Source organism: Hemitrygon akajei, chromosome 28 (genome assembly GCF_048418815.1).
Source record: "Hemitrygon akajei chromosome 28, sHemAka1.3, whole genome shotgun sequence".
NCBI classification, from domain to species: domain Eukaryota; kingdom Metazoa; phylum Chordata; class Chondrichthyes; order Myliobatiformes; family Dasyatidae; genus Hemitrygon; species Hemitrygon akajei.
The window spans coordinates 17,895,827-17,922,407 of NC_133151.1; the positions used below are offsets into that span (position 1 = coordinate 17,895,827).

At 44.8% G+C, this 26,581-nt stretch overlaps 1 protein-coding gene across 3 annotated transcripts in view; it reads left to right on the forward strand.

Annotated features, from left to right (window-relative positions):
• mta2 (metastasis associated 1 family, member 2) overlaps positions 1-26,581 on the forward strand; it is a 113,886-nt gene that overhangs the window by 66,217 nt on the left and 21,088 nt on the right. For all 3 annotated transcript variants that reach the window (XM_073031407.1, XM_073031405.1, XM_073031406.1), the window contains exons 5-12: positions 4,343-4,406; positions 7,867-7,984; positions 9,900-10,002; positions 11,486-11,585; positions 11,851-12,039; positions 18,734-18,808; positions 20,197-20,255; positions 23,638-23,750. In XM_073031407.1, coding sequence (XP_072887508.1) covers positions 4,343-4,406; positions 7,867-7,984; positions 9,900-10,002; positions 11,486-11,585; positions 11,851-12,039; positions 18,734-18,808; positions 20,197-20,255; positions 23,638-23,750 — 821 coding nt within the window. The remainder of the gene's footprint in view (positions 1-4,342; positions 4,407-7,866; positions 7,985-9,899; positions 10,003-11,485; positions 11,586-11,850; positions 12,040-18,733; positions 18,809-20,196; positions 20,256-23,637; positions 23,751-26,581) is intronic.

Here is a 26,581-nt window from a genome sequence, read left to right on the forward strand (position 1 = left end):
CCCAACTCCCCTCCACCCCCGCTCCCATCCCTGCACAAAACGGAACAAGAACATCGACCCCCAAAAAACAACCCCCTTTGCACAACAAAATAGAACGACATCCCAATCATCAACACCCAAAACCCCCAACTCCCCTCCACCCCCGCTCCCAGTCTATAAACACAGAATCAAGATATCACCGACATTCGTCCAAAGAAAAGAGGGACACCACACGAGGCAGAGAGGCCTACCCGCCTGCCACAGTGAGCCACACAGCAATAGGCTGCTCACTGATTCCTCCGGCAGCAATCAGAAGGAAAGGCAATCGGCGTTGAACTCTCAGTCGCCTTCCACGTTCGCCTCGATGTCTCAATCTTCCTCGACGCTTTAATCTGCGATTAAGATAGATAGATAGATACTTTATTCATCCCCATGGGGAAATTCAACTTTTTTCCAATGTCCCATACACTTGTTGTAGCAAAACTAATTACATACAATACTTAACTCAGTAAAAAAATATGATATGCATCTAAATCACTATCTCAAAAAGCATTAATAATAGCTTTTAAAAAGTTCTTAAGTCCTGGCGGTAGAATTGTAAAGCCTAATGGCATTGGGGAGTATTGACCTCTTCATCCTGTCTGAGGAGCATTGCATCGATAGTAACCTGTCGCTGAAACTGCTTCTCTGTCTCTGGATGGTGCTATGTAGAGGATGTTCAGAGTTTTCCATAATTGACCGTAGCCTACTCAGCGCCCTTCGCTCAGCTACCGATGTTAAACTCTCCAGTACTTTGCCCACGACAGAGCCCACCTTCCTTACCAGCTTATTAAGACGTGAGGCGTCCCTCTTCTTAATGCTTCCTCCCCAACACGCCACCACAAAGAAGAGGGCGCTCTCTACAACTGACCTATAGAACATCTTCAGCATCTCACTACAGACATTGAATGACGCCAACCTTCTAAGGAAGTACACTTTAACCGGTGAAATGGAGTCGAACATTGTCTTGTGCCCTGTCTCGAAGATTCTTCACATCGAGGCCAAGTACACGCTCGCTTCGTGGAGTCTTCTCAGAGACAGCAAAGCGCCGGTTCACTCAAATGATCTCCAAAGCGTAAATCACAGGCTTTAACAGTCCCCGAAACACATTTAAGGTGGAAAATAGACATAAAAGAAGTGGGAAAAAAAGATATTTGTGTGGGCAGTCTGGAAGAGGTTGGCCAAGGGAATGTTGTACGCTGGCTCCATGATGATACTGATTGCTATGTCACCAAGCCAATCTGGCAATGAGGTGGAAATTAATCTTTCAAAAGAAAAACTAAAACTGATCACACTTTTCAGCTGAGGTCCAATCAAGGTCTTGTTATGTGTCATAACAAGCTATCCTATTAAAATACAGTCACATCAAGATTTGCTTTAATTTCATAGCATTAACTTTGATGTTCAAAGTAAAGTTTATTATCAGAGTACATATGTGTCACCACATACGACCCTGAGATTAAATTTCTTGTGGGCATACTCAGCAAATCTATAGAATAGTAACTATAACAGTGAAAGATCAACCAGCGTGCGGAAGACAACAAACTGTGCGAATGCAAATATAAATAAATAGCAATAAATAACAAGAACATGAGATAATGAGATAGAGTCTTTAAAGTGAGATCATTGGTTGTGGGAACATCTCAATGGATGGGCAAGTGAGTGTAGTTATCCCCTTTTGCTCATGAGCCTGATGGTTGAGGGGTAGTAACTGTTTCTGAACCTGGTGGTGTGAGTCCTGAGGCTCCTGTACCGTAAACCTGATGGGAGCAGCGAGAAGAGAGGTGGGAGTCCCTGATGATGGACGCTGCTTTCCTACGACAGCCTTTCATGTAGATGTGCGCTGTGGTTGGGAGGGCGCTTTACCCGTGATGGACTGGGCCGAATTTACTACTTTTTGGAGGGTTTTCCATTCAAAAGCGTTAGTGTTTCCATACCAGGCCGTGATGCAGGCAGTTAATACGCTCTCCATTACACTCGGATACTCACCACTAAGTGTCCTCCAGACTTAGAGTAATGTACCAAATGCTAATTCTTTCTTGGTGATGCTTTGAATTTGTGTACATAAGGGGGTAATTTCATTGCCTCATGTAATTTAGTGTTTAGCCAAAGGCCAGCCCAGTGCTGTAGCACACCCTAGTGTTTACTGACATTGCGCATCCACCACATTACTACCTCATGCATGTATCTTGCTACCACAGAACATCACAGCACAGTACAGGCCCTTCAGCCCTCCATGTTGTGCTGACCCATATAATCCTTAAAAAGAAACGTACTAAACAACTTACAGATCTTTTCTCTCAAAACTCCTCCAAAGTAAGAGTGAAGTATTAAGTAGCAGGGACAATTCTTGCTGAGTGCCACTGGGATCTGGAGACCAATAACTGACCTCCAAGCAGATCCTAGTCCCCAAGTAGCAGGTCTCTCAGTAGATCCAACTCCACCAACAGCCACTGGCAATTGCTGATTTGCAGTTCACCACAGCATTTCGCCACCAATTACACAAGGCTCCTGGTATAAAATTTCTTACATGTATCTTACATTATAAGACTCTTGGCTGGTAGTTGATGTCATATTGTCTTCCATAAGCTTTTGACTCTGGTTCAGTAAGATGCTTTAGGTACCCCAAACAGTCTGCCTTCAAGTGTAGTTTGAGGTGAGCATCAAGCTCATAGTTTTACTTGTCCTTTCCTGTCCTTGTTTAAGATAAAAAGCTGACCAGCCTCCTTTTATTTAGAGATATAGCCCTGTCACTCAACAAGCTGCTCCGCCCAGCAACCCACCTATTTAACCCCAAGCTAATCACAGGACAATTTACAATTAACTTACTAGCCAGTGTAAGAGAAAATGCAGGCAGTCATAGGAAGGGCGTACAGACTCCTTACAGATGACACCAGAGTCGAACTCTGAAATCTGATGCCCTGAGCTGTAATAGTGTCACGCTAACTGCTGGGCTATCATTCCTTTTGGTTTCATAGCATTAGTCTCAGAGTTATGAACCAAACTCTAATTACTGGGAGGCCAATTTTTGACTGTGTGGGAGATATTTGGGGTGAAAGGGTAGGATAACGCTATTACAGTGCCAGCTACCTGGCTTCGATTCCTCCGCTGTCTGTATGGAGTCCGTACATTCTCCCTGTGATGCCCGGGTTTCCTCCCACCTTCTAGAGATGCACGGGTTGGTAGCTTAATTTGTCACAATGTTGTTGGGCGATGCAGGATCCTTGGACTGGAAGGGCATTTCTAAATTTAAAAAATGGAAGTATTGGAGGTGACTGAAGTCATGGGTTTTGAGGAGCCTCAAAGGAATATAGGGAGCATGATCCAGCAGCTGAAGATGTGGTTGCCAGTGCTAGACCAATGGAAATTGGGGATGACCCAGAGATCAGAACTGGAGGAATGCGTCGGATCACAAGGTCTGGATGAGGTTACACAGAGAGGGCAGTGCAAAGCTTCAGGGATTTAAAAATCCAGGACTGTGTAAGTTAGAAACACATTGGCGCTGAGGAACGTGAAGCCAGGATCTCGATTTAGTGCCTACCAGAACCGACAAGCCTTCATCTTTCAAAAGCCTAGTCTAGGCAACACGGAATCCATTCTGTTGCCAATGATATTAAATGTCCGCTGGAAATGAATGCCCAGGTTGGTGGTGTGTTCCCATGGCAACACGCAAAACGCTGGGGGAGCTCAGCAAGGTAGGCAGCGACTACAGAGGGGACTAAACAGTCAGCCGTTCGGGCTAAGACACTTCATTAGGACTGGCAAGGAAGGGGACAGAAGGGGAAGGAAGACAAGCTGGCGGGGGATAGGTGAGGGGGAAGATGGGAGAGTGGGGGAGGGTGTCGAAGTAAGAAGCTGGGAGGTGATTGGTGAATGATGTTCTCCACCTATGCTCTTTTTTTTCATTTCCCATTCTGGTGTCACTCTCCCTCTTCATCTGTCCATCTCCTCCCTCTGCTTCCTCTCCTTCCCTTTCTCCCATTGTCCACCCTCCTTTCCTATCAGATTCCATCTTCAGCCCTTTGTCTCTCTCATCTATCAACTCCCAGCTTCTTCTTTCATCCCACCTTCCCCCTCACCTATCACCCGACAGCTTGTACTCCCCCATCTGGCTTTTGCTCCTCTCCAGTCCTGATGAAAGTCGACTCGGTATTCCCCTCCATAGATGCTGCCTGACCTGCTGAGATCATAAGTTCATCCAGTATTTTGTGGCTGTTACCCTGGATTTCCCGCGTCTGCAGAATCTCGCGTGTATATTCCCGTGGACTTTAACAAAGCTGACTGCGGACCTGGATCAGTCTAATTGTGCCGTTTTGTTTCTCAGGGGGAAGTGTAATGTGGCCTTGTTGAATGAGACGGAGAAGCTGAGCGAATACCTGGATAGAGAGGTGATTCTCAGTTTTCATCTACCATCTCTCCCTTTGCTTCAGCCCAGTAGATGAACCCCTCACCCATGCCTCTGTAACTTCCAACACCCTCCCAACCGTGTACCCTTCTTCGAACCTGCGTAAACCTGGCCTACTCTGAAGCGCTGCTGCCTGTGACCTAATTCTCATTCACCTATCCCCACCTGTACTCCCTGACCTGCTTACCTAAGCCCATCACTTGTACAGGGGTGTCGGCCGCCAACAGCAGCTCACCAGAGTCCTCTGTCCACCCTCGAAGATCCCTCCTGACCTATGGGTGAGTTCTCCGGAGCTTCCATCAGTGTTTGTGTGGCTCTGGGTTTTTACGGGATGGGGTTGCTACCACCATGCCTAACCTTCCTCCTTTAGCATCTGAGCTTGGGACCGTCCATAATCTGCAGTGGATACTCAATGCCTCATTGACAACATACCTTTGGATTCCCTCCATGAAGCTTTCTACCCCTCACTCCTTTAAGATGCTCTTTAAAATTCACATCGCTGACTGACCGTCTGGTCACTTGCCCTAATACCCACCTCGTGCCACTACGTCAGTGTGTTTTGTCCTTAAAAGTGGCTTGGGGCATTTCTCGATGCTAAAACCATTGGAGTTTTGTGCTGCTGGTGCTGGATCGAGATTGTTTTCCACCAGCTAACTGGCACTACATTGCATTAATTACCTGACTGGATCAGCTTTATTTGTCACACGCACATCACAAGGGGCGTCGTGTCATCTGTAAGAAGGTCCTGCGTCCTTCCCTTTTGCATGTGGGTTTCCTCCGGGTGCTCTAGTTTCCTTCCACATTCCAAAGAATACAGCTCAGTAGGTTAATTGGTCATTGTAAATTGCTCTGTGATTAGGCTAGTGTTAACGAGCTGTGTTGCTGAGCAGTGAGGCTCGTTGGACTGTTCTGCGGTGTGCCTCTAAATAAAATAAAGTCAGAAGTGTCAATAATCGACGCAATCCAGTGTCACCATGCTTCCAGTGCCAACATAGCATGCTCACAATTTAATAACCCATAAGACATAGGAGCAAACTTAGACAATGCAGCTCATCGTACCTGCTCTGCCATTCCATCATGGTTAATTTTATTATCCCTCTCAGCCCTATTCTCCTGCTTTCTCCCTATAACCTTTGACTAATCAAGAGCCAATCAGCCTCCACTTCAAAGATACTCAATGAGTTGGCTTTTGCAAAACGCCTTTGGAATGCGGGAGGAAAGCAGAGCACCAGAACGAAAATGGGGGAGAGCGTACAATCTCCTTACAGTCAGCAGAGGAACTGAACCCAGGTCGCTTGAACCAGAAAACGTTACGCTGACAGCTGTGCTACCCTGATTCAATTCCCAATGGTTCCATTTAATATCAGAAAATGTATACTGCAAACAGCCTGAAATTCTTATTGTTCGCAGACACCCACAAAACAGAGGGGAAAAAACCCAAAAGAGTGAATGGCAGAAAAATGTTAGAACCCCAAACCCCACCCCCCCCACAACTGTCCACCAATTGTTCAGCAGGGAACATCTGACCCCACCCCCACTCACTGAGCAAGCAATAGCAAAGCCCCAAAGAGACCAGCGTCTAGAGTCGAGTCAGGTCACTTTTATTGTCATTTCAACCTTAACTGCTGGTACAGTACATAGTAAAAATGAGACAACGTTTTTCAGGACCATGCTGCTACATGAAACAGTACAAAAACTACACTGAACTACGTAAAAACAACACAGAAAAAAGCTACACTAGACTACAGACCTACCCAGGACTGCATAAAGTGCACAAAACAGTGCAGGCATTACAATAAATAATAAACAAGACAATAGGGCAGTAAGTTGTGTCAACTCTGGGTATTGAGGAGTCTGATAGCTTGGGGGAAGAAACTGTTACATAGTCTGGTCGTGAGAGCCCGAATGCTCCGGTGCCTTTTCCCAGATAGCAGGAGGGAGAAGAGATTGTATGAGGGTAGCGTGGGGTCTTCATAATGCTGTTTGCTTTGCGGATGCAGCGTGTAGTGTAAATGTCCATGATGGCGGGAAGAGAGACCCCGATGATCTTCTCAGCCGACCTCACTATCCGCTGCAGGGTCTTGCGATCAGAGACGGTGCAATTTCCGAATCAGGCAGTGATGCAGCTGCTCAGGATGCTCTCAATACAACCCCTGTAGAATGTGATGAGGATGGGGGGGTGGGAGATGGACTTTCCTCAGCCTTCACAAAAAGTAGAGACCCTGATGGGCTTTCTTTGCTATGGAGCTGATGTTGAGGGACCAAGTGAGATTCTCTGCCAGGTGAACACCAAGAAATTTGAGTCCATCAAAAACTGCAGTCCCTTACCCAGCACTTCGACATACCACAGGCTCTTTCACTGGGAGAGAGAGGTATCACTCTTTCCACAGCAAGAGGGGAGACCAACAGCTCGCTGTTTTAATTTACAGTCTGCATTGTCACTTTTATTTCTCCAACTTGAGAATACAGTACGTTTGCTGGGTATAATACATTATTATTATTAACAATCATTATTACCGCTCTGTTCTGTATGATCAAATATGGTCAGCTCAGAATGCAAGTTCAGAAGATGAAACGTTCCTTGTTTGCAGCTACCCCAGGAGCAGAGTGCTGCAAATCAAAAATAAATTAACAACAGGTTCGGCAGCAAATCTTTGTGGAGATTTGCCCCATTTTGCACATGCTGGCTGTCAAGTGGCTATTTAGAATCATTGGCATCATCTCAAAGTCAGGTGAACATGCTAGTACAATATTAGGACAATTTCTTACTCCCAACACTTCCATCTGCTGTCTTCCAGATCCCAGCTACTCTGGATGTAAAAAAAAAATTAACTGCCTTGTAATCTTCCACTAAATAATTCACACCTGGCAGCACACACCAAAACAACTCTCATAAAATGCTGGAGGAACTCAGCCATTCGGGCAGCATATAAGCAGTGGATGTTTCGGGGCCAAGACCCATCATCAGGATGTGCAAAGAATGGTCTTTATGGAGGGCCTCAGCCCAGAACCTTCAAAGTTTATCCCTCTCCATAGACACTACCTGACCTGCTGAGCTCCTCCAACATTTTGTGTATGTTGGTCTGGATTGCCGGCATCTGCAGAATCCCTTGTGTTTATAATTTACACCTATGTTCTGCTGAATGAAGTCCATCGGTATGATTCACACCATGTCATCTTGTACACCTCAATGAAAGGTCCTCTCAGTTATTATATTTTTGTGTTCCAGAAGAGAAAAGCTTATTTTAGCCAATCTCTCTTTATAATCCTAATTCTCCTCCCAAATCTCCCCTGCACTTTCTCCAGCTTTGTCAGAGTCTTCCTGTTGTGTGCTGGCCACTGCTCTAGCTGACAGCTGACGAGTGTTCTGCACAGCTCTGCGATCTCTAGCTGGCCCTGGTATGTTTTTCTCGTTGAGTCAGCCACTTCTTGTGCTCCCGCAGGACTGTTTCTACTACTCTCTGGTGTTCGACCCCTTGCAGAAGACGTTGATCGCTGACCAGGGTGACATAAGAGTTGGGCCCAAATACCAGGCTGACATCCCTGACAAGTTGAAAGAAGGTAACGAGCAGAAATCATACATGCACATATCCACAATCTCACAGTCCCCTTTACTTAAGCAGCCAACCCCAATCTCTTGTTGGATTAAAGTTTAAAATTGTTATTTTTCTCATAATTTAATATTTCTTGTGCCTGCTTATATTTTCATATTGTTACGTATTCAGGCAACAATAAATATATATGAGTTAGGCAAGGGTTTTTATAACAAATAACACATTTATTAAACACGGAAAACAAACCCCCCAAAAGTAAACAAACACTAGCGTAACCGGAAATCAGCTGCTGTGCGGCAGATTCACAGTTCTTAATAGCGTTGCAGTTCAAACAGTTCTTAAAGCAGTATTGAAAAAAAACAGTTCTTTAAAGTGGTATGCCGAAAGTTCAAAAGCTCAGAGTCCATTTAAAAGGAGAGACTTTTTAAGGCAATTTAAATTCTCTTCCACGTCGTTGTCCTTCGATCCCCGGTGTCGAACTTTCCCACGAAGAATTTTATGAAATATAACGGCTTAAAGGCACTGACCTTCCTTCCACACTATTCTCAAATCCTTTCTGGTCAAACCCAGGGATTAACAGCAAGAATAGTCAACGGAATCCTTCCGAATGAGGATCAAATAAGGTCGAAACCCATCCACCGTCGAAAATCGATTCTCCTCGATCTTTAACTTCCGAACTCCGATATTCACTCTCCACTAGCAGTATTGTAAGAAACTGCTGGCAATGACCTTTTAAACTTTAGGCATTATATAAAACTTCATTTTTCAACTAAACTGCGTCATAACATTAAATCACGCAGTGACATGAAGTCAGCTTGGCAAACCCAGCCACGAACTGCCCCACCCCACAGGGTGGGTCTTCCTTTTATAACCTGTAAAAAAAATCCTGTCACATGACCTCTACTGGCGGGAAAATGAAGTCACTCCACCATCACAAGACCATTACCTCAAGTCCAGTATAACTTCAACCCCAGTCACGTGACAAGGGTACCACTGTCACGTGTCACGGGTACGTAACAATATAATCACCCATATACATGTAATTGTTCAGTGAATTTTCCATAAGACCGTAAAACATAGGAACAGAATTGGGCCATTTGGCCCATTGAGTCTGCTCTACCATCATGGCTGATTTATTATCCCTATTGAGTAACGTTTGGCATTCTTACTAATCACAAACCTATTCACCTCCACTTTAAATATACCCAATAACTGGCAATGAATTCCACAGATTCACCACCCCTCTGGCTAAAGAAATTCCTCCATATCTCTGTTCTAAATTAATTTCCTTCTATTCCAAGGCTGTGCTCTCTGGTCCTAGACTCTCCCAGTATTGGAAATGTCCTTTCCATGTCCAGTCTATCTACACCTTTCAATATTCAATATGTGTCAATGAGACCCCCCCCCCCCCCATTCTTCTAAACTCCAGCAAGTACAGGCCTAGAGCCATCAAATGCTCCTCGTACTTTAACCCTTTCATTCCTAGGATCCCTCTCATAAAACTCTAGACCCCTCTGCAATGGCAGTACATCCTTTGTTAGATATCTGGCCCAAAACTGTTCACAATATTCCATATGTGGACTGACTTGTAACTGTATAGCTGCTTCTGTATTTTTCTAGAAGCTTCTTAGTTTTCCAGCAGAAGGTGTCACACCACTTGAATCTGGCTCTTTCATTGGCAAGTTGTTATCATGGAATATCTTGTTATCTCTTTAGACTGAACTCTTTTTTTATAAGATCACAACTTATTTGTTCTTTGTTTTCATAAAATTTAATAAAACAGCCTTTTTTTCCCTCACTGTTGACCTCGGAGGAACCTCTTAGTTTGGGAAATTGCCAAATCCAACATTCTCGGACTAAAACAGTTTGTTTCTGCCCTGTAGCGTTCTATCCCTCTAATATTTTTTCTGTTTGCTTCTCAGGCGAGTCTGATAATAGGAACCAGATGAAGATGGAAACCAAGGTGTGGGATCCGGACAATCCGCTAACCGACCGGCAAATTGACCAGTTTCTCGTTGTTGCTCGGTGAGCTTGCATGTACAGGCGTTCTGCTACCTCCTGTCACCCTGGAGCTTGTGTCCATCTCCCATGAGGAAAAAGCCGTGGCCAGCGTGTGAAAGGGAAGCCATTAAGCCATTCACACCCGCTGCTCCAGGGCTGACCTTCCCCTCTTTGCCACTTCCCTGCACTTACCCCACATCCTAAAATTATCTAAATAAAAACTGTGCCCTGAAAATTCTCAGTGTTTTGCTGAGCATCACGGTTGTCTATCTCCCCCAAACCCATTACTATTTGTGACATTTACTGGGAGTGTGGTATATGAAGGGCTTGAAGCATTGTTGAGGATCCCAACCACCCTTACCACAATCTCTTTGACCCACTACAATCTGAAGGAAGTACAAGAGCATCAGGACTGGGACTGCCAGACTGGGTACCAGCGTCTTCCCTCAGGTTGTGAGACTAATGAGCTGCCACCAAGCTCTCGTCACTAGGACAGCGATCTGTTTACTGCCCACTACATTCATTTTGAATGATTTATTTTATCTTATTAACTTATTTATGGTAATATTTTGTTTTGTGTTTTCTGGGTGCACCGTGATCCGGAGAAACATTGTTTCATTGGTTGTATGTGCGTGTGTAACAATAAACTTGAAGTTCAACTTGATGCCACAGCATCCCTTGGATAGAAAGATCCAAAGATAATCTGCCCTCCGTGCGAAGAAAATTTTTCTGCATTCAGTCCTGACCCTGAATGGCATGCCCTCAAATTTGCATTTGTGGTTCTTACCAGCCCCTGGGGGAGAATGTAAATCCTGTTAAAATCTTGGAGAATTTTTTTAAAATTACAACACCTCTCATCTTTCCAAATTGTATGTTCTCCCCGTGAATGTGTGGGTTTCTTCTGGTGCCCCAGCTTCCTCCCACAGTCCAGGAGACAACCATACCCACCACTGACTGGCCCGAATGAAATGAAGCTATGCTGCTCCAGGTCATTCCTTCATGATAGTGTAGTGGTTAGCATGACGTTCTACAGTACAAGCCACCCGGGTTCAATTCTCACCACTGCCTGTAAGGAGTTTGTACGTTTTCCCCGTGACTGCGTGGGTTTCCTTCTATGGTCCAAAGACATAAAGGTCGGTCGGTTAATTGGTCATTGTAAATTGTCCCGTGATTAGGCTCGGATTAAAACGGGATTGCTGCACAGCAAAGCTCGAAGGGCAAGAAAAGCTTATTCTGCATTGTACCTCAATAAATTCCAGTAGACAAAAGCAGCTAACGTATTTCCGAAAGACTATGCAGCCAGTGAAGTTCTGGAGAAATACAGCTCCAGCATGTGGATAGAAATCACACCCAGCCACCATATCAAGCACCTAGGGATGGGCAGAAGCAAGGGCGTTTGAGAGATGGATTTGCTAGGAATAGTTTCAGTCTGTGATCACCATCATTGTATCTAGAGTGTCCGACTGGCTTCTCAAGTATGCTTAACTCACTTATCCTCTCTCTACAGGGCGGTGGGGACCTTTGCTCGTGCATTAGACTGCAGCAGCTCTATCCGGCAGCCGAGCTTACACATGAGTGCAGCCGCGGCCTCCAGGGACATCACGCTGGTAAGCGATCTCGGCTTGGCGGGGGGAGACTTCTTGGGACTGTGCTGGGAGGTTTTGGTCAGGGTTATTGGGACGGTGACTGTGGTGCGAGGTTGCCCTGTTTGATTTCCCCACCTCCCTCCGCACGCACATGATCTATCTATCAAGCCTGCGACCAGATGCATCGCGTCAGTCTCTCAATGGTGTAACAAAAGGGGCAACTTTTCTTCTTCAATGCACTCTGGCCCTTTCCTGTCTGACACCTCGCCTCTGGTTGGTATTCCAGTTCCACGCTATGGATACGCTGCAACGTAACTGCTACGATCTCGCCAAAGCCATGTCAACTCTCGTTCCCCAGGGGGGGCCTGTACTATGTCGGGATGAGATGGAGGAGTGGTCGTCCTCTGAGGCCATGCTCTTTGAGGAGGCGCTGGAGAAATACGGCAAGGATTTCACTGACATTCGGCAGGACTTTGTGAGTTATTTCTCTTGGCCTGTTGGCGTTGCATAGAGTGGTCAGTAAGCCAATGGGCGTAAAGTCTGGTGGGAAACTGAGCAGCAGGGAATGGGGTGAAACCCTTTGACTTCCTCACAGATCGTCTCCTCAACCCCCTTTTGATTCCTGCTGCCTTAACTACAGTAAACCATCTTCTGTATCGAGTAAGAGTGTTGGCAGATGGAGTTCAATCCAGGAAAGTGTGAAGTGATTCACTAGAAGGTTGAACTTCAAGACAGAGCACAGGGTTAATGGCAAGATTCTTAGCAGTATGGAGGTACAGAGGGATTTTGGGGTCCACAAGTTGATAGGGTGGTTAAGAAGGTGTGTTGGCCTTTATTAGTCCAGGGATTGAGTTCAAGAGCTGCGAGGTAATGTTGCAGCTCTACAAAATCCCGACTAGACCACAAGTGGAGTATCGTGTTCAGTTCTGGCTGCATCATAGAAGCTTTGAATCATCTGGAAGCTTTAGAGAGAATGGAGGGGAGATTTAGGATCCAGGATGCCGCCTGAATTAGATAGCATGTCTCATGAGGCCAGTTTGAGCGAGCTGGGGAGTTTTCCTGAGATGTGCAAGTGTTGGGATGGACAGTACTTTTTTGATGGACTTGAGATGATGGGGGCTTTTCAATTTCCTGCATGGTGGTGTGACGGGGTATTTGGTGCTTTTGCTGGAGCAAGTGAGGGGAGGGGGATGGTAGATGCTTTTGCTGCTGTTGTGGGAGGGGGAGCTTTGGGGTTTCTGTCATTCATTCTTTGGGTTTTTTTCTGTTTGGTTGTCTGCGAAGAGCAAGACTTTCAGGTTGTAAACTGTATACATTCTCTGATATTAAATTGAACCCTTGAAAGAAGATGAGATGTGACTAATAAAGATAAGAGGAATTGATAGAGACTTTTTCCCAGGGTGGAAGTGACTAATACAAGGGGGAAATCTCGTTCAACAAAGTTAGTGAAGAGGTGCACACGCATAATGAAACATAAAAGCAGCTTTTGCATCAAAGGCCCACGAAGTCCAAGGATGGGCTGGGGGGCAAGCCGCAAGTGTCGCCATGCTTCTGGTGCCAACCTACTAACCCTAACCCGTGCACCTTTGAATGTGGGAGAGAACCTACGCAGTCACGGGGAGAATTTGCAAGCTCCTTACAGACGGTGGCAGGAATTGAACCCAGATCGCTGCGGTGCTCCAGAGTGTTACACAATCTGCTGCGCTACTCCACCTTCATGGTTTCTGGTATTTGAACGTTATAGATCTTAGCAGGGTTGCTCCAAGCTGCTATTGTCTTTACCGCTATCTGGTAAATAATGGGAATATGGCAAACTCTTCTTGGGCTTCCAGACGTAATATTATAACCACTGTTTCAATGACAAACTCGGCCATCTTCTCCAGAGATGATGCCTGGGCAGGGGCGGTATTTATGCCCCTGTAGTCCATCCTTCCTGATTGGCTATTTCTCATCCAATCAGGTTTCCGCTCTCCCACCTTGTTTTCAATCGAACTCCAGTTCTTATTTAGATTGAGACCTTCGTCTTTGTTAAAGTTCTTTTCCTCTAGTTTTATTTTGATGGCTTTCTTCACCAGGCGGTGCCAAAACCCATTGGCACAGTAGTTTTGTACCAAAGTCAATCCCATGTAGTCCGCCCCAATGGAAGGAAGCCCGAGAAGAGTTGATTCACCATATACCCCGGAAAATCACTAGATCCTTTCTCAATGGATTATAACAACACAGGACCTCACGAAGCTTCAAAGTTCAAAGTAAATTTATTATCAAAATACATATGACCCTGAGGTTCATTTTCTGCCAGGCATTCAAAGTAAATACAAAGAAACCAAAAAAAAACACAACCAATAATAATAAATATGCAATAAATATTGGGCACATGAGATGAAGAGCTCTTGAAAGTGAATCCACAAGTTGTGGGAGCAGTTCAGTGTTGGGATGGATGGAGTTGAGTGAAGTTATCCCCTCTGGTTCAACTTGAGGGGTAATAACTATTCCTAAACCTGATCCTGAGGCTCCTGTACCTTCCTGATGGCAGCAATGAGAAGAGAGCATGGTCTGGGTGGTGGGGGTCCCTGATGCATGGACACTGCTTTCCGTGCAGATGTGATGAATGGAGCTTTAAAGCTCCTGTTGATTCAGTGCAAGATTTTAATATTAAGGTGGGTGGACAATAAACTATAGGAGCAGAAGTAGGCCATTTGGCCCATCAAGTCTGCTGCACCATTCATTCATGGGCTGATCAATATCGTCCAGTCATCCCCACTCTCCTGCCTTCTCCACATCTCTTTTGATGCCCTGGATAATCAAGAACCTTATCTATTTGTGTTTTAAATGCACCCAATGACTTGGCCTCCACAGCCGCTCGTGGCAACAAATTCCACAGATTTACCACCCTCTGACTAAAGTAATTTCTCCGCATCTCTGTTCAAAATGGATGTGCTCTCTTGTCCTAGACTCCCCTACCATGGGAAACAACTTTGCCATATCTAATCTGTTCAGGCCTTTTAACTTTTGGAATGTTTTTATGAGATCCCTCCTCATTCTCCTGAACTCCAGGACATACAGCCCGAGAGCTGCCAGACGTTCCTCATACGGTAACCCTTTCATTCCTGAAATCATTCTCGTGAATCTTCTCTGAACCCTCTCCAATGTCATAATATATCCTTTTCAAAATAAGGAGCCCAAAATGGCATACAATATTCCATGTCTTCTCACGAGTGCCTTATAGAGCCTCAACATCACATCCCTGCTCTTGTATTCTATACCTCTAGAAATGAATGCCAACATTGCATTCGCCGCCTTCACCACCGACTCAACCTGGAGGTTAATCTTTAGGGTATCTTGCACAAGGACTCCCAAGTCCCTTTGCATCTCTGCATTTTGAATCTTATCCCCATCTAACTAATAGCCTGCCCATTTATTTCTTCCACCAAAGTGCATGACCGTACACTTTGTAACATCGTATTTCATTTCCCACTTCTTTGACCATTCCCCTAAACTATCTAAGTCTCTCTGCAGGCTTCCCTCAACACTACCCACTCCTCTACCTATCTTTGTATCATTGGCAAATTTAGCCACAAATCCATTAATACCATCGTCCAAATCATTGACATACGTTGTAAAAAGCAGCAGTCCCAACACCGACCCCTGTGGAACTCCACTGGTAACTGGCAGCCAGCCAGAATAGGATCCCTTTATTCCCACTCTCTGTTTTCTGACAATTCCACCCATGCTAGGAACTCCCCTGTAATTCCATGGGCTCTTATCTTGCTAAGCAGCCTCATGTGCAGCACCTTGTCAAAAGCTTTCTGAAAATCCAAATACACCACATTCGCTGCATCTCCTTTGTCTACCCTGCTTGTAATTTCCTCAAAATAATGCAGTAGGTTAGTTGGGCGGGATTTTCCTTTCAGGAAACCATGCTGGCTTTGGCCTATCTTGTCATGTGCCTCCAGGTATTCTGTAATCTCATCCCTAGCAATGGATTCCAACAACTTCCCAACCACTGATGTCAGGCTAACAGGTCTATAGTTTCCTTTCTGCTGCCTCCCACCCTTCTTAAGTAGTGGAGTAACATTTGCAATTTTCCAGTCATCCGGTACAATACCAGAATCTATCAATTCTTGAAATATCATTAAACATAGAACATAGAATAGTACAGCACATTACAGGCCCTTCGGCCCACAATGTTGTGCCGACCTTTAAACCCTGCCTCCCATATAACCCCCCACCTTAAATTCCTCCATATACCTGTCTAGTAGTCTCTTAAACTTCACTAGTGTATCTGCCTCCACCACTGACTCAGGCAGTGCATTCCACGCACCAACCACTCTCCAAGTGAAAAACCTTCCTCTAATATCCCCCTTGAACTTTCCTCCCCTTACCTTAAAGCCATGTCCTCTTGTATTGAGTAGTGGTACCCTGGGGAAGAGGCGCTGACTATCCACTCTGTCTATTCCTCTTAATATCTTGCACAGGCATCATTGTTAATGCCTCTGCAATCTCTCCATGACCTAATGACCTTCTTAGTTTCCTTCTGCAAGTTTTTAAAAAGCTTCTCAATTCTTTATCTTCGCATTCCTCTTACTTTTACTTTGGCTCTGACTTCACTTGTCAGCCACAGTAGCAACCTTCTTCCATTCGAAAATGTCTTCTTATTTTGAATATTTCTGTCTTGCACTTCCCTCATTTTTCACGGAAACTCCAGCCATTGCTGCTCTGCTGTCCTTCCTGGAAATGTCCCTTTCCAGTCAACTTTGGCCAGTTCCCCTCTCATGCCATTGTAATTTCCTCTATTCCACTGAAATACTGACACATTGGGATTTAGTTTCTCCTCAAATTTCAAAGTGAACTCTAATCATATTGTGATCACTGTTACCCATGGGTTCCTTAACCTTAAGCTGTCTTATCACCTCCAGATCATTGCACAACACCCAATCCAGCACAGCCAATCCCCTAGTGGGCTCAACAACAAGCTGTTCTAAAAAGCCATCCCTTAGACATTTTACAAATTTTCTTGCAGTCCAATACTGGCATGGTTTTCTCAATCCACTTTCATGTTAACGATTATCATGACATTGCCTTTCTGACACACCTTTTCTATCTCCTGCTGTAATTTGTAATCCACATCCCGGCTGCTGTTTGGAGGCCTGTATACAACTGCCATTAGGGTCCTTTTACCCTTGCCATTTCTTAACTCAACCCATAGAAACTCTACACTTTCTGATCCTATGTCAATCTGTTCTAATGATTTAATATTATTTCTTAAACACAGGGCCACACCACTCCCTCTGCCTACTAACCTATCTTTCCGATACACCGTATATCCTTGGATGTTCAGCTTCCAGTGGCAGCCATCCTTTAGCCAAGTTTCAGAGATGGCCACAACGTCATACTTGCCAATCTGTAGCTGAATTTCAAGATCATCCATTTTATTTCTTATGCTGCATACATTCAAATGCAACACTTTCAGTCCAGTATTTGTTGCTTTCTGTTTTAACTGCACCACGCCTCTATTGCCGTGTAACTCATCCCACTGGCTGTGATTATGCCTCAACTTCTTCCTGTCCTTTCTGTCATCTCTGTTGCATGCTATCTTTGATTTATTTCTGTTTTCCCCTTCCTCAGCCCTATCACTCCAGTTCCCATCCTCCTGCAAAATTAGTTTAAACCCTCCCTAACAGCTCTATTAAACCTGCCTGCTAGGTTATTGGACCTGTCCTTTTTGTACAGGTTGTACCTCCCCCAGAAGAGGCCCCAGTGATCCAGGAACCTGAAGCCCTGCCCCCTACACCAGTCTCTCAGCCACGCATTAATATGCCGGATCATGCTATTCTTGCACTCGTTAGCATGTGGCACAGGCAGCAATCCTGAGATTACTACCATGGAGGTCCTGCATTTTAGCTTCCTACCCAACTCCCTGAATTCTGTCTTCAGGATCTCCTCCCTTTTTCTACCTATGTCATTGGTAGCAATGTGTACCAAGACTTCTGGCTGTTCACCCTCTCCCTTCAAAATATTCTGCACACGATCTGAGACATCCCGTACCCTGGCACCTGGGAGGCAACACACCATGCGGGTATCTCTAGCAGGCTGACAGAACCTCCTGTCTGTTCCCCCTCACTGGAATCTCCTATGACTACTGCATTCCTCATCATCTTCTCTCCCTTCTGCACCACAGATTCAGTGTCACTAAATCTGAGTAACTAAATAAGAGAATGGATGTCCCTTTAGAACAAAAATGAGAAGGAATTTCTTTAGCCAGAGGCTGGTGATTCTGTGGAATTCATTGCCGCAGACGGCTGTATATTGAGTATATTAGGTTGATAGGCTCTTGATTAGTAAGGTCGTCAAAAGTTACGGGAAGAAGTGAGTAGAATGGGGTTGAGAGGTATAATAAGTCAGCCATGATTGAATAACAGAGCAGCCATGATGGGCCAAATGGCCTAATTCTGTTCTTGTCTCTTACGGAACAAGGTATAGTGAAAAGATGCTGGAGCGACTGCTCACTGCAAGAAGACCACCTTCTGAATGTATATTACATCCAAATCCTGTCCTGTTCTTATGAAAGTTAGATCAATTTTCAAGTATCTTGATTTCTTAGAGAAGTAACTCAAACCATCAGGCTCTTGAATAACAGGAGATAACTACACTCACTTGCCCATTCATTGAGATGTTCGTATAACCAGTAGTCTCACTTTAAGCACTCTTATCTCATTATCTCATGTTCTCGTTATTTATTGCAATTACATTTGCATTTGCACAGTTTGTTGTCTTCTGCTCTCTGGTTGATCTTTCGGTATTCCTGTTATGGCTACTATTGTATGGATTTGCTGAGTATGCCTGCAGGAAAATGAATTTCACTGTTGTATGTGGTGATATGTATGTACTCTGATAATACAATTTACTTTAAACTTCTGAACTTTGTGTTTTTGCAGCATTTTGTATGCTTGTTGCTCAATATTTCCAGCCTTGGCAGAATCTCTTGTGTGCCAGATGATTTGTCACCCGTCTGTTCCACCTTTCAAAATTTATTAAAGCTAAGATAAGGTTGATTATTTACTTCGTACCTTTCGCTCGCCCATACTGACAATGGTCTCTGTGCCTCTGATTCCTACTTCTCCTTGCGTGAACTTGCTCTCACTTCCTTATTATTGATCTCCTTTACACAGTTGCCCTGGAAATCGCTGGCCAGCATTGTCCAATTCTATTACATGTGGAAGACCACGGACAGATACATCCAGCAGGTGAGAAGCTGCATTATATGTAGAGTCCCATAATAGGTGCATAATGTGAACCTTCCCTAAATCTCCTCTGGGCCTGACAAGGTGCCCCATCACCAGATCTGGCTGCCCTCAAGGAAAGGTACTGCAGCTGCTGTGTGTTACTGCCCACACAAAGAACATTCGTTGCAAGTAACGGTTGCTGTTTTTCATTTTGCCAATTTTCCCCACACTTTCACCTTTCCATTGAGCTGAAGGATCTGATTAAAGCACAGGTGATGGCCTGATGCCAGCTCTTGCATATTGTAGTAATAACCAGGAACAACATCCTTTCCTGTTAACTCCTTCCTTCTAGATGTAAAACCCACTGGTGTGCGTTTTCCTTGAGCACCCTCTTCTGCATTGTCATAGCCAGTGCTGCTGTTTTTTTTTGGAGGGGTGAATTCTTCAGCCTGCGTCATTTTAAAAACCTCTCCTAATTCAGAGTTCTTTCCTGTTCCAGTGCACTTTGCCTTACCACATCTAATCAATGTGCCCATGAAAGCACATTAAAGTTACAAGTGCACAGGCCTTTTTTGCATCAAGATTACACTAATATCAGATCTTACTAAATAATTAGATGTTACAAGATGAGATGCCGTACAATTTAATGTGGCTGTTTTAATTTTTTTTTCAATCTTGGTTTTTCCCAACCTACTTCAACACAAATCCCTAAATCCCTGGAGGACACATTCCTGAAGACTATCCTTGCATCTCTGGTGAAATCTAGATGGTCCGCACTGGACTGCAATGAGGCAACATCAGTGAGTTTTTGTATCTTCTAGGATACAAGAGGATTCTTCGTCCTGACGAAGGGTCTCGGCCCGAAACGTCGACAGCGCTTCTCCCTATAGATACTGCCTGGCCTGCTGTGTTCCACCAGCATTTTGTGTGTGTTGTTGTTTGGATTCTCCAAATGGTCAGTTAGTGCGTGTGGGTCTTTCGGTATTTGTTCCAAGGTCAGTCTCATTGCAGGGTCACTCATGACAACAGTAGTTGCTATTGGCTGCAGCATTGTTGATTGTGAACACATCTTTCCTGGAAAAATTGGTGGAACAACTTGTACCTAACAAGATCCTGAAGCATAGTGATAATGACGGGATAATTTGCATTAGAAGCTGGATGGACTGTGACCATAAACAGGTGCACGTGGTCAGCAACAATCCTCAGGTAGTCTGTGATTGGTATTCTCAATGCAAAATTGGTACTTGTGCCAAGAAAACATTCCCCACGTCACCGCACCACCGCCACCAGCCTGTACATCAATGGATATATCCACAACCTCAGATAAGCACGGACAGCTTCCGCAAGAGCTGTTCTTTGGCTCTGGAAGGATTTTTGTCTTTAATCGGCTTTCTTTCCTTTTACTGCAGAAACGGTTGAAAGTAGCTGAAGCTGACAGCAAGTTGAAGCAGGTCTACATCCCCACTTAGTAAGTGGCTTTCTGCACTATCGTGACTTCTGTGAACATGTGATAAGTTAAATGTTTCTCCAGTGACTTTTTTTTAAAAAAACCTTGATAATCAAGTGTTTTCATTCCTGTGATGGTAGAACAATTTGCACCTAACAAGATCCCAAAACATAGAGGTAATGACAGGATAATTTACACTGAGTGGCCATTAGAAGCTGGGTAGACTGTGACCATAAAACAGGTGCACGTGGTCAGCAACAATCCTCAGGTAGTCTGTGGCATTTAAACAATGCAAGATTGGTATTAAGGGACCTCGTTTGTGCCTACAAAACGTTCCCACACCATTACACCACCGCCACCAGCCTGATGGACAGGAATGAACAGTCAGTGTTTCAGGCTGACACCCTTCATTAAGCTATTCCTCTCCATCGATGCTGCCTGGCCTGCTGAAACCCTGTGCCATTTTGTGAGTTACGAGGGTAGAATTTGTGTAAAAATGAATACTTGGTGGTCAGTGCAATCTCGGTGGGCTGAAGGGCCTGGCTCAGTGAGGTATGATCATTGTGAAGGAACATTAAACCCAGACCTTGCAAAAAAAAAATCCTAAAGTTTAAATCAAAGTTAGAATTCTCCTTCACACCTTGACTCTTTAGACTTCCTCTCAAAAATGTCTTAGAAAAATAGAGGGCTATGCGCTAGGGTAATTCTAGGCAGTTTCCTGAGTAGGTTGCATGGTCGGTACAACATTGTGGGCCGAAGGGCCTGTGATGTGTTGTAGATTTCCATGATTCAATTAACACTGCGATGAAAATGCACTCAGTGGCGACGTCATTCAGGACATCTGTACACTGGCTCATTAATGCCAATATCTAGTACAGCTACCATGTGGCAGCAACTCAAGGCGTAAAAGCACGCAGACACGGTCAAGAGGTTCAGTTGTTCAGACCAAACACCACAGCGGGGAAGAAATGTGATGGAAGTGACTTTGACGGCAGTATGATTGTTGGTGACAGATGGGGTGATCTGAGTATCTCAGAAGCTGCCGATCTCCTGGGATTTTCACACACTTCATGCCATCTTAAAAGGCTGCCTTCCATGGGCTTTTAATCTGATCGACCGTTCTAGTTAGCCCCCAGCTCCCCTCTATCGATTATCCCAGGCACTGCACTGTAATCACCTTTAACCACTTTATACTGGCTTGCAGTGTAAATACGTGCTTATATTTATGCACATTTTGTTCCATATCCTAACCTCTGAACTTATTTTATGTTATTCTTTTTTATATATAATTGTTGAAAGTTGCTGTTTTGCATGCCACACCCTGACTGACACCCCACAGTAAATTCCTAATATCTAATCAGCCAATCATGCAGCACCAACTCAAGGCATGCAGACACGGTCAAGAGGTTCAGTTGTTGCTCAGACCAAACCTCAGGATGGGGAAGAAATGTGATCTAAGTGACTTTGACTGCGGAGTGATTGCTGGTGCCAGACGGGGTGCTCTGAGTATCTGAGAAACCACTGATCCCCCGGGATTTTCACGTACAACAGTCTCTAGAGATTACAGAGAATGGTGCAAAAAAACGAAGAAAACATCCAGTGAGCGGCAGCTGTGTGGGTGAAAGTGCTTTGTTAATAAGAGAGGTGATAGGAGATTGGCTGGACTGGTTCAAGTTGACCAGGAAAGCAACAGGAACTCAGATACCCATGTATTACAGTAGTGGTGTACAGAGGAGCATCTCTGAATGCTCAACACAGCAAGCCTTGAAGTGGATGGACTACAGCAGCAGAAGGCCACGCCAGTTTCCACACTGGTACCTAATAAAGTATTTGACGAGTAAAGCTGATCCTTGACCCAAGTTAGAACCAACACAGGAAAGCACACTGCGACTGTTGGTGCCCTCCTGGTGATGTTACTGACCCAGTGTTAAATCAGTGGGCACCAGTCACAAATATTTTGCCCCAATTATTTTTGAGAATAAGTGAGTGATTAATCCTGAGACCTTGAATCGTCAATACTAAACCACTGGAACACACATCCCTTGCCACGTTTCATAGGGCATTAGCCAAGGGAGCAGAATTGGGCCATACGGCCCATCGAGTCTGCTCTGCCATTCAATCATGGCTGAGCAGACTTATCCCTATCAATCAAGATCCCCTGCCTTCTTCCCATAACCTTTGATGCCTTGACAAATCAAGAAGCCATCAAACTCGTTTAAACATACTCTATGGCTGTATTATGTTGTGGGTTTTCTATGTTCCATGTTTCTATGGTTTGATCTCCACGGCCATCTGTGCAGATGCAAAAATTCCACAGATTCACCATCCACTGGCTAAAAAAGTTCCTCCTCATCTCAGTTCTAAAGGGACATCCTTCTATGCTGAGGCTGTGCCCTCAGGTCCCAGACTCTCTCATTATAGGAAACACCCTCTCCACATCCACTCTATCAAAGACCTTTTAATATTTGATAGGTTTCAATGAGATCGTCCCTTCCTTCCTTCTAAACTCCAGCAAGTGCAGGCCCAGAGAAGTCAAACACTCCTCATATGTTAACCCTTTCATTCCTGGGATCATCTCGTAAGCCTCCTCTGGACCCTCTCCAATGATAATGGGCTCACAGTGCTTTCAGACCAATGCCTTATAAAGCCTCAGCGTTACATCCTTGATCTTTGTTTTCTAGTCCTCTCAAAATAAACGCAAACATTGCATTTGCTTATCTTTTCATCACGACTTGTAATATTTTTCTCAACACTTAAAACCCTGCTGGGGATTCTCCTTTTTGTTTCTGGGTATTTGTTGTGGATCTCAAGTGCACAGGGGACCCAGCTGATCGCTGTCAGTGTTTGTGTTCCACCTCACCCTTTCCTTCCTCATCTTGACCCACTTATTGTGGCTTTCTCTCACTTGTACTTAGAACATAGAACAGTACAGCACAGGAATAGTGCCTTCTGTGCTGAACCAGCTAAGAAATAAATTTTTTAAAACCCTCCATCTTCCTTACATCATGTGCCTATCCAAATGTCTCTTAAAAGCCTCTAATGTATTTGCCTCTACCAACATACCAGGCATCCACCACTCTGAGTTTTAAAAAAACTTACCCCTCACACCCCCTTTGAGCCTACCCCCCTCTCACCTTCAATGCATGCCCTCTAGTGTTAGACATTGCAACCCTGGGGAAACAGACACTCCCTGTCCACTCTGTCGGTGTCTCTCATAATCTTATAAACCTCAATCAGATCTCCACTCAGTCTCCACCACTCCAGAGAAAACAACCCAAGTTTGTCCAGTCTCTCGTGACAGCTCATGCCCTCTAAACCAGGGAGAATTTTTATTTTCCTATCTTTTGCTAGTGGTCTGAATGCAACGATGTATTTGTTTTATTTTTCTCCCCCAATTCCACAGCACGAAACCAAATCCCAATCAGATTGTGTCCGTGGGGTCAAAAGGAGGGTTGATGAATGGCGCAACAGGATACCAGAAGCCGGCCGCTGGCCTGACCTGCGAGAGTTGTCACAGTAAGTGAAGACGGTGTTGCCGGGTCTTCCCTCTTATCGTGTCCTGCGTGGATTGTAAAACTTAAACTGTACGCCACCTCGTGTGATAATCAGATCATTCGCTGGGAACTCCTAATCAGGAAAGTGTTTTTGAAATGCAAACACTGATTTACATAAAGCGGGCAGCTGTTTGTGCATAGCACTGAGCATTGGAGACCAGGATTGGGGGGGAAGGAGAGGGTTGCGATGTGCACTCGTGCGTTAAGAGTGGTGTCGTCATCACCGATGAACTGGAGTCTGAAAACTCTCATTCCTTCTTCAATCTCACTTTATTTATTTGTGCCCGGCCGCTATCGGCAAACTGTTCTGAAGTCTGAACAGGGAAATGTCATTCTTGTACAGATTGACCAGCAGATACGGATATTGACCATTTGGTAAACTGTATGTTCAAATTCCTTATTTGCAAGATCAATTGCCATTCACAGTGAATATGATAAGTCAGTAACAACCGCCAGCTAACAACCGATTGGATACTTGGAAGTTAGTAAAGTAATTGTCCTTTAGTTGGTGCATGTGCCTTTCATCCTTCTGTGACACCCTTATTTTGTGTCTATATGCCAAATGGTTCCAGTACCCTGCTGTACAAAGAGAAGCTGTGCTCTTCAAAGATCTTTCTTGCACACGATCTACATAAACCATCCTTGCCTGGACGTTATCTTACCCTTACCATAAAACCAGGAGCAGAATTAGGCCATTTCGCCCATCGAGTCTGCTCCGCCATTTCATCATGGCTGATCCATTTTCCCTCGCAGCCCCAATCTCCTGCCTTCTCCCCGTATCCCTTCATGCCCTGACTAATCAAGGATCTATCAACCTCTGCCTTAAATGACTTGGCCTCCACAGCCACCTATGACAATGAATTCCACAGATTCACCACTATTTGGCTAAAGAAATTCCTCCCCATCTCCATTCTAAAAGGACATCCCTCTATTCTGAGGTTGTGCCCTCTGGTCGTCGACTCACCCACCATAGGAAACATCCTCTCCGTATCCACTCTTTTGGGGCCTTTCAACATCTGATAGGTTTCAATGAGATCACCCCTCATCTTTCTGAATTCTGGTGGGTATCAAATGCTGCTCGTATGATAACCCTTTCAATCCCGGTGTAGTCGCACACAAGGTGCTACTAAAGAAACACACACAGACAGAGAGAGCTGAACTCAGAATGCCTTTACTGATTAAAAATCGTGTGCTTAAATTTCCCCTCCCATGGGCCCGCAGGGCGGACGTGACGTCAGACTGTCCCTGGAAGGTCCGCCCCGAGCGGGTAGTTCCAAACGTGCTACCGTGTGTCTGCCTGCGGCTCCCGATGACGGTTCAAGTCCCGCGTGTGCGGGCCGCCACACCGGAATCATTTTCGTGAACTTCCTTTGAACCCTCCCAATGTCAGTGCATCCCAAAACTGCTCACAGTACTCCAAGTGAGGTCTCACCAGTGCTTTATAAAGCCTCTATTACATCCTTGCTTTTGTATTCTAGTCCTCTCGAAATGAATGCTAACATCGCATTTGCCTCCCTCACCACAGACTCAAAAAGCTACTGTACTGCAGCTTCCACAGTGTCAGATTCAAAACTTAAAAAGACAGAGAAAGAATAGTAAAATCATATTTTCAGTGAAGACCATTTGTCTTTGACAGGAAAAAATCAATAAAATTGAAACAATACAGAAAAAATGTACAAGGATGTTGCTGGGCCTTGAGGGCCTGAGTTATAGGGAAAGGTTGAATAGGTTAGGACTTGAGTGTAGGAGAGTAAGGGGAGAGTTGATCATATACAAAATTATGAGGGGTATAACTGGGGTAAATGCAAGCAGACTGAGGTTGGGTGAAAGGAGAACTGGAGGTCAGGGGTTAAGGGTGGAAGGTGAAATATTTAAGGGGAGCTTCATCACTCAGGATGGTGCAAGTGTGGAACAAGCTGCCATCACAAGTGATAGATGTGGCTTCAATTGCAACATCTAAGAGAAGTTTGGGTAAGTATATGGGTGGGAGGCGCATGGAGGGCTGTGGTCTGAGTGTGGTTTGATGGGTCTAGGCAGAGTAACAGTGCAGAATGGGCTACGTGGGCCAGAGAGCCAGTTTCTGTGCTGCAGTGACCTATCACTCCCTTTGTCCCAAAATGGCTACTGTACCAACCGTGCAATAGTTGTTAGATCATCATCTGCTTTTCTGCCATACCCAGGACCCTGGAGCAGAAACCCACCCTCCCTTTGGCGAAATTGTGTAAACATTTGGCAGAGTCCATGAGGAAAGAGTGGGAACTAATTGGATTGCTGTGTGATAACTCTGTTAATGACCAGTCTGCTTCTGTGAAAACAGACTCTAGAAGTACTAATGGCCAGTGAGATTATTGTAATACCAGCTACACCTGTAGTGAGAGTAGAATAGCTCAACCTGTCTTTGAGATGGAGATGGTTCTGCTGGGCTTATTTGATCCGACCTGTTGGTGAGGGGAATCTCGGGTTATTTTGCTTTGATGCTCCATGAACGGGGATCATGTAGGCTTAAGCGCTGAGCTGTTAATATTTTGTTTTTAATAATCTGCTGAGTGTATAGGTTTTGTGCTGCACCGTGGTTCAGAGGAGCATTGCTTTGTTTTTGTACGGTGAGGTGACAATAAACTTCAACATAAATTTGAGACCAAGGACCTTAACCTGTGCCCGTACCTAGAATCACTCCCCTGGGTTGTGTGGGTGGGGGGTGAAGATTAGATAAAGATAAAGGTTAGCTTTATTTGTCACACCCACATTGAAACAGTGTGTGAAATGCGTCATTTGCATTGACAAACATCATAG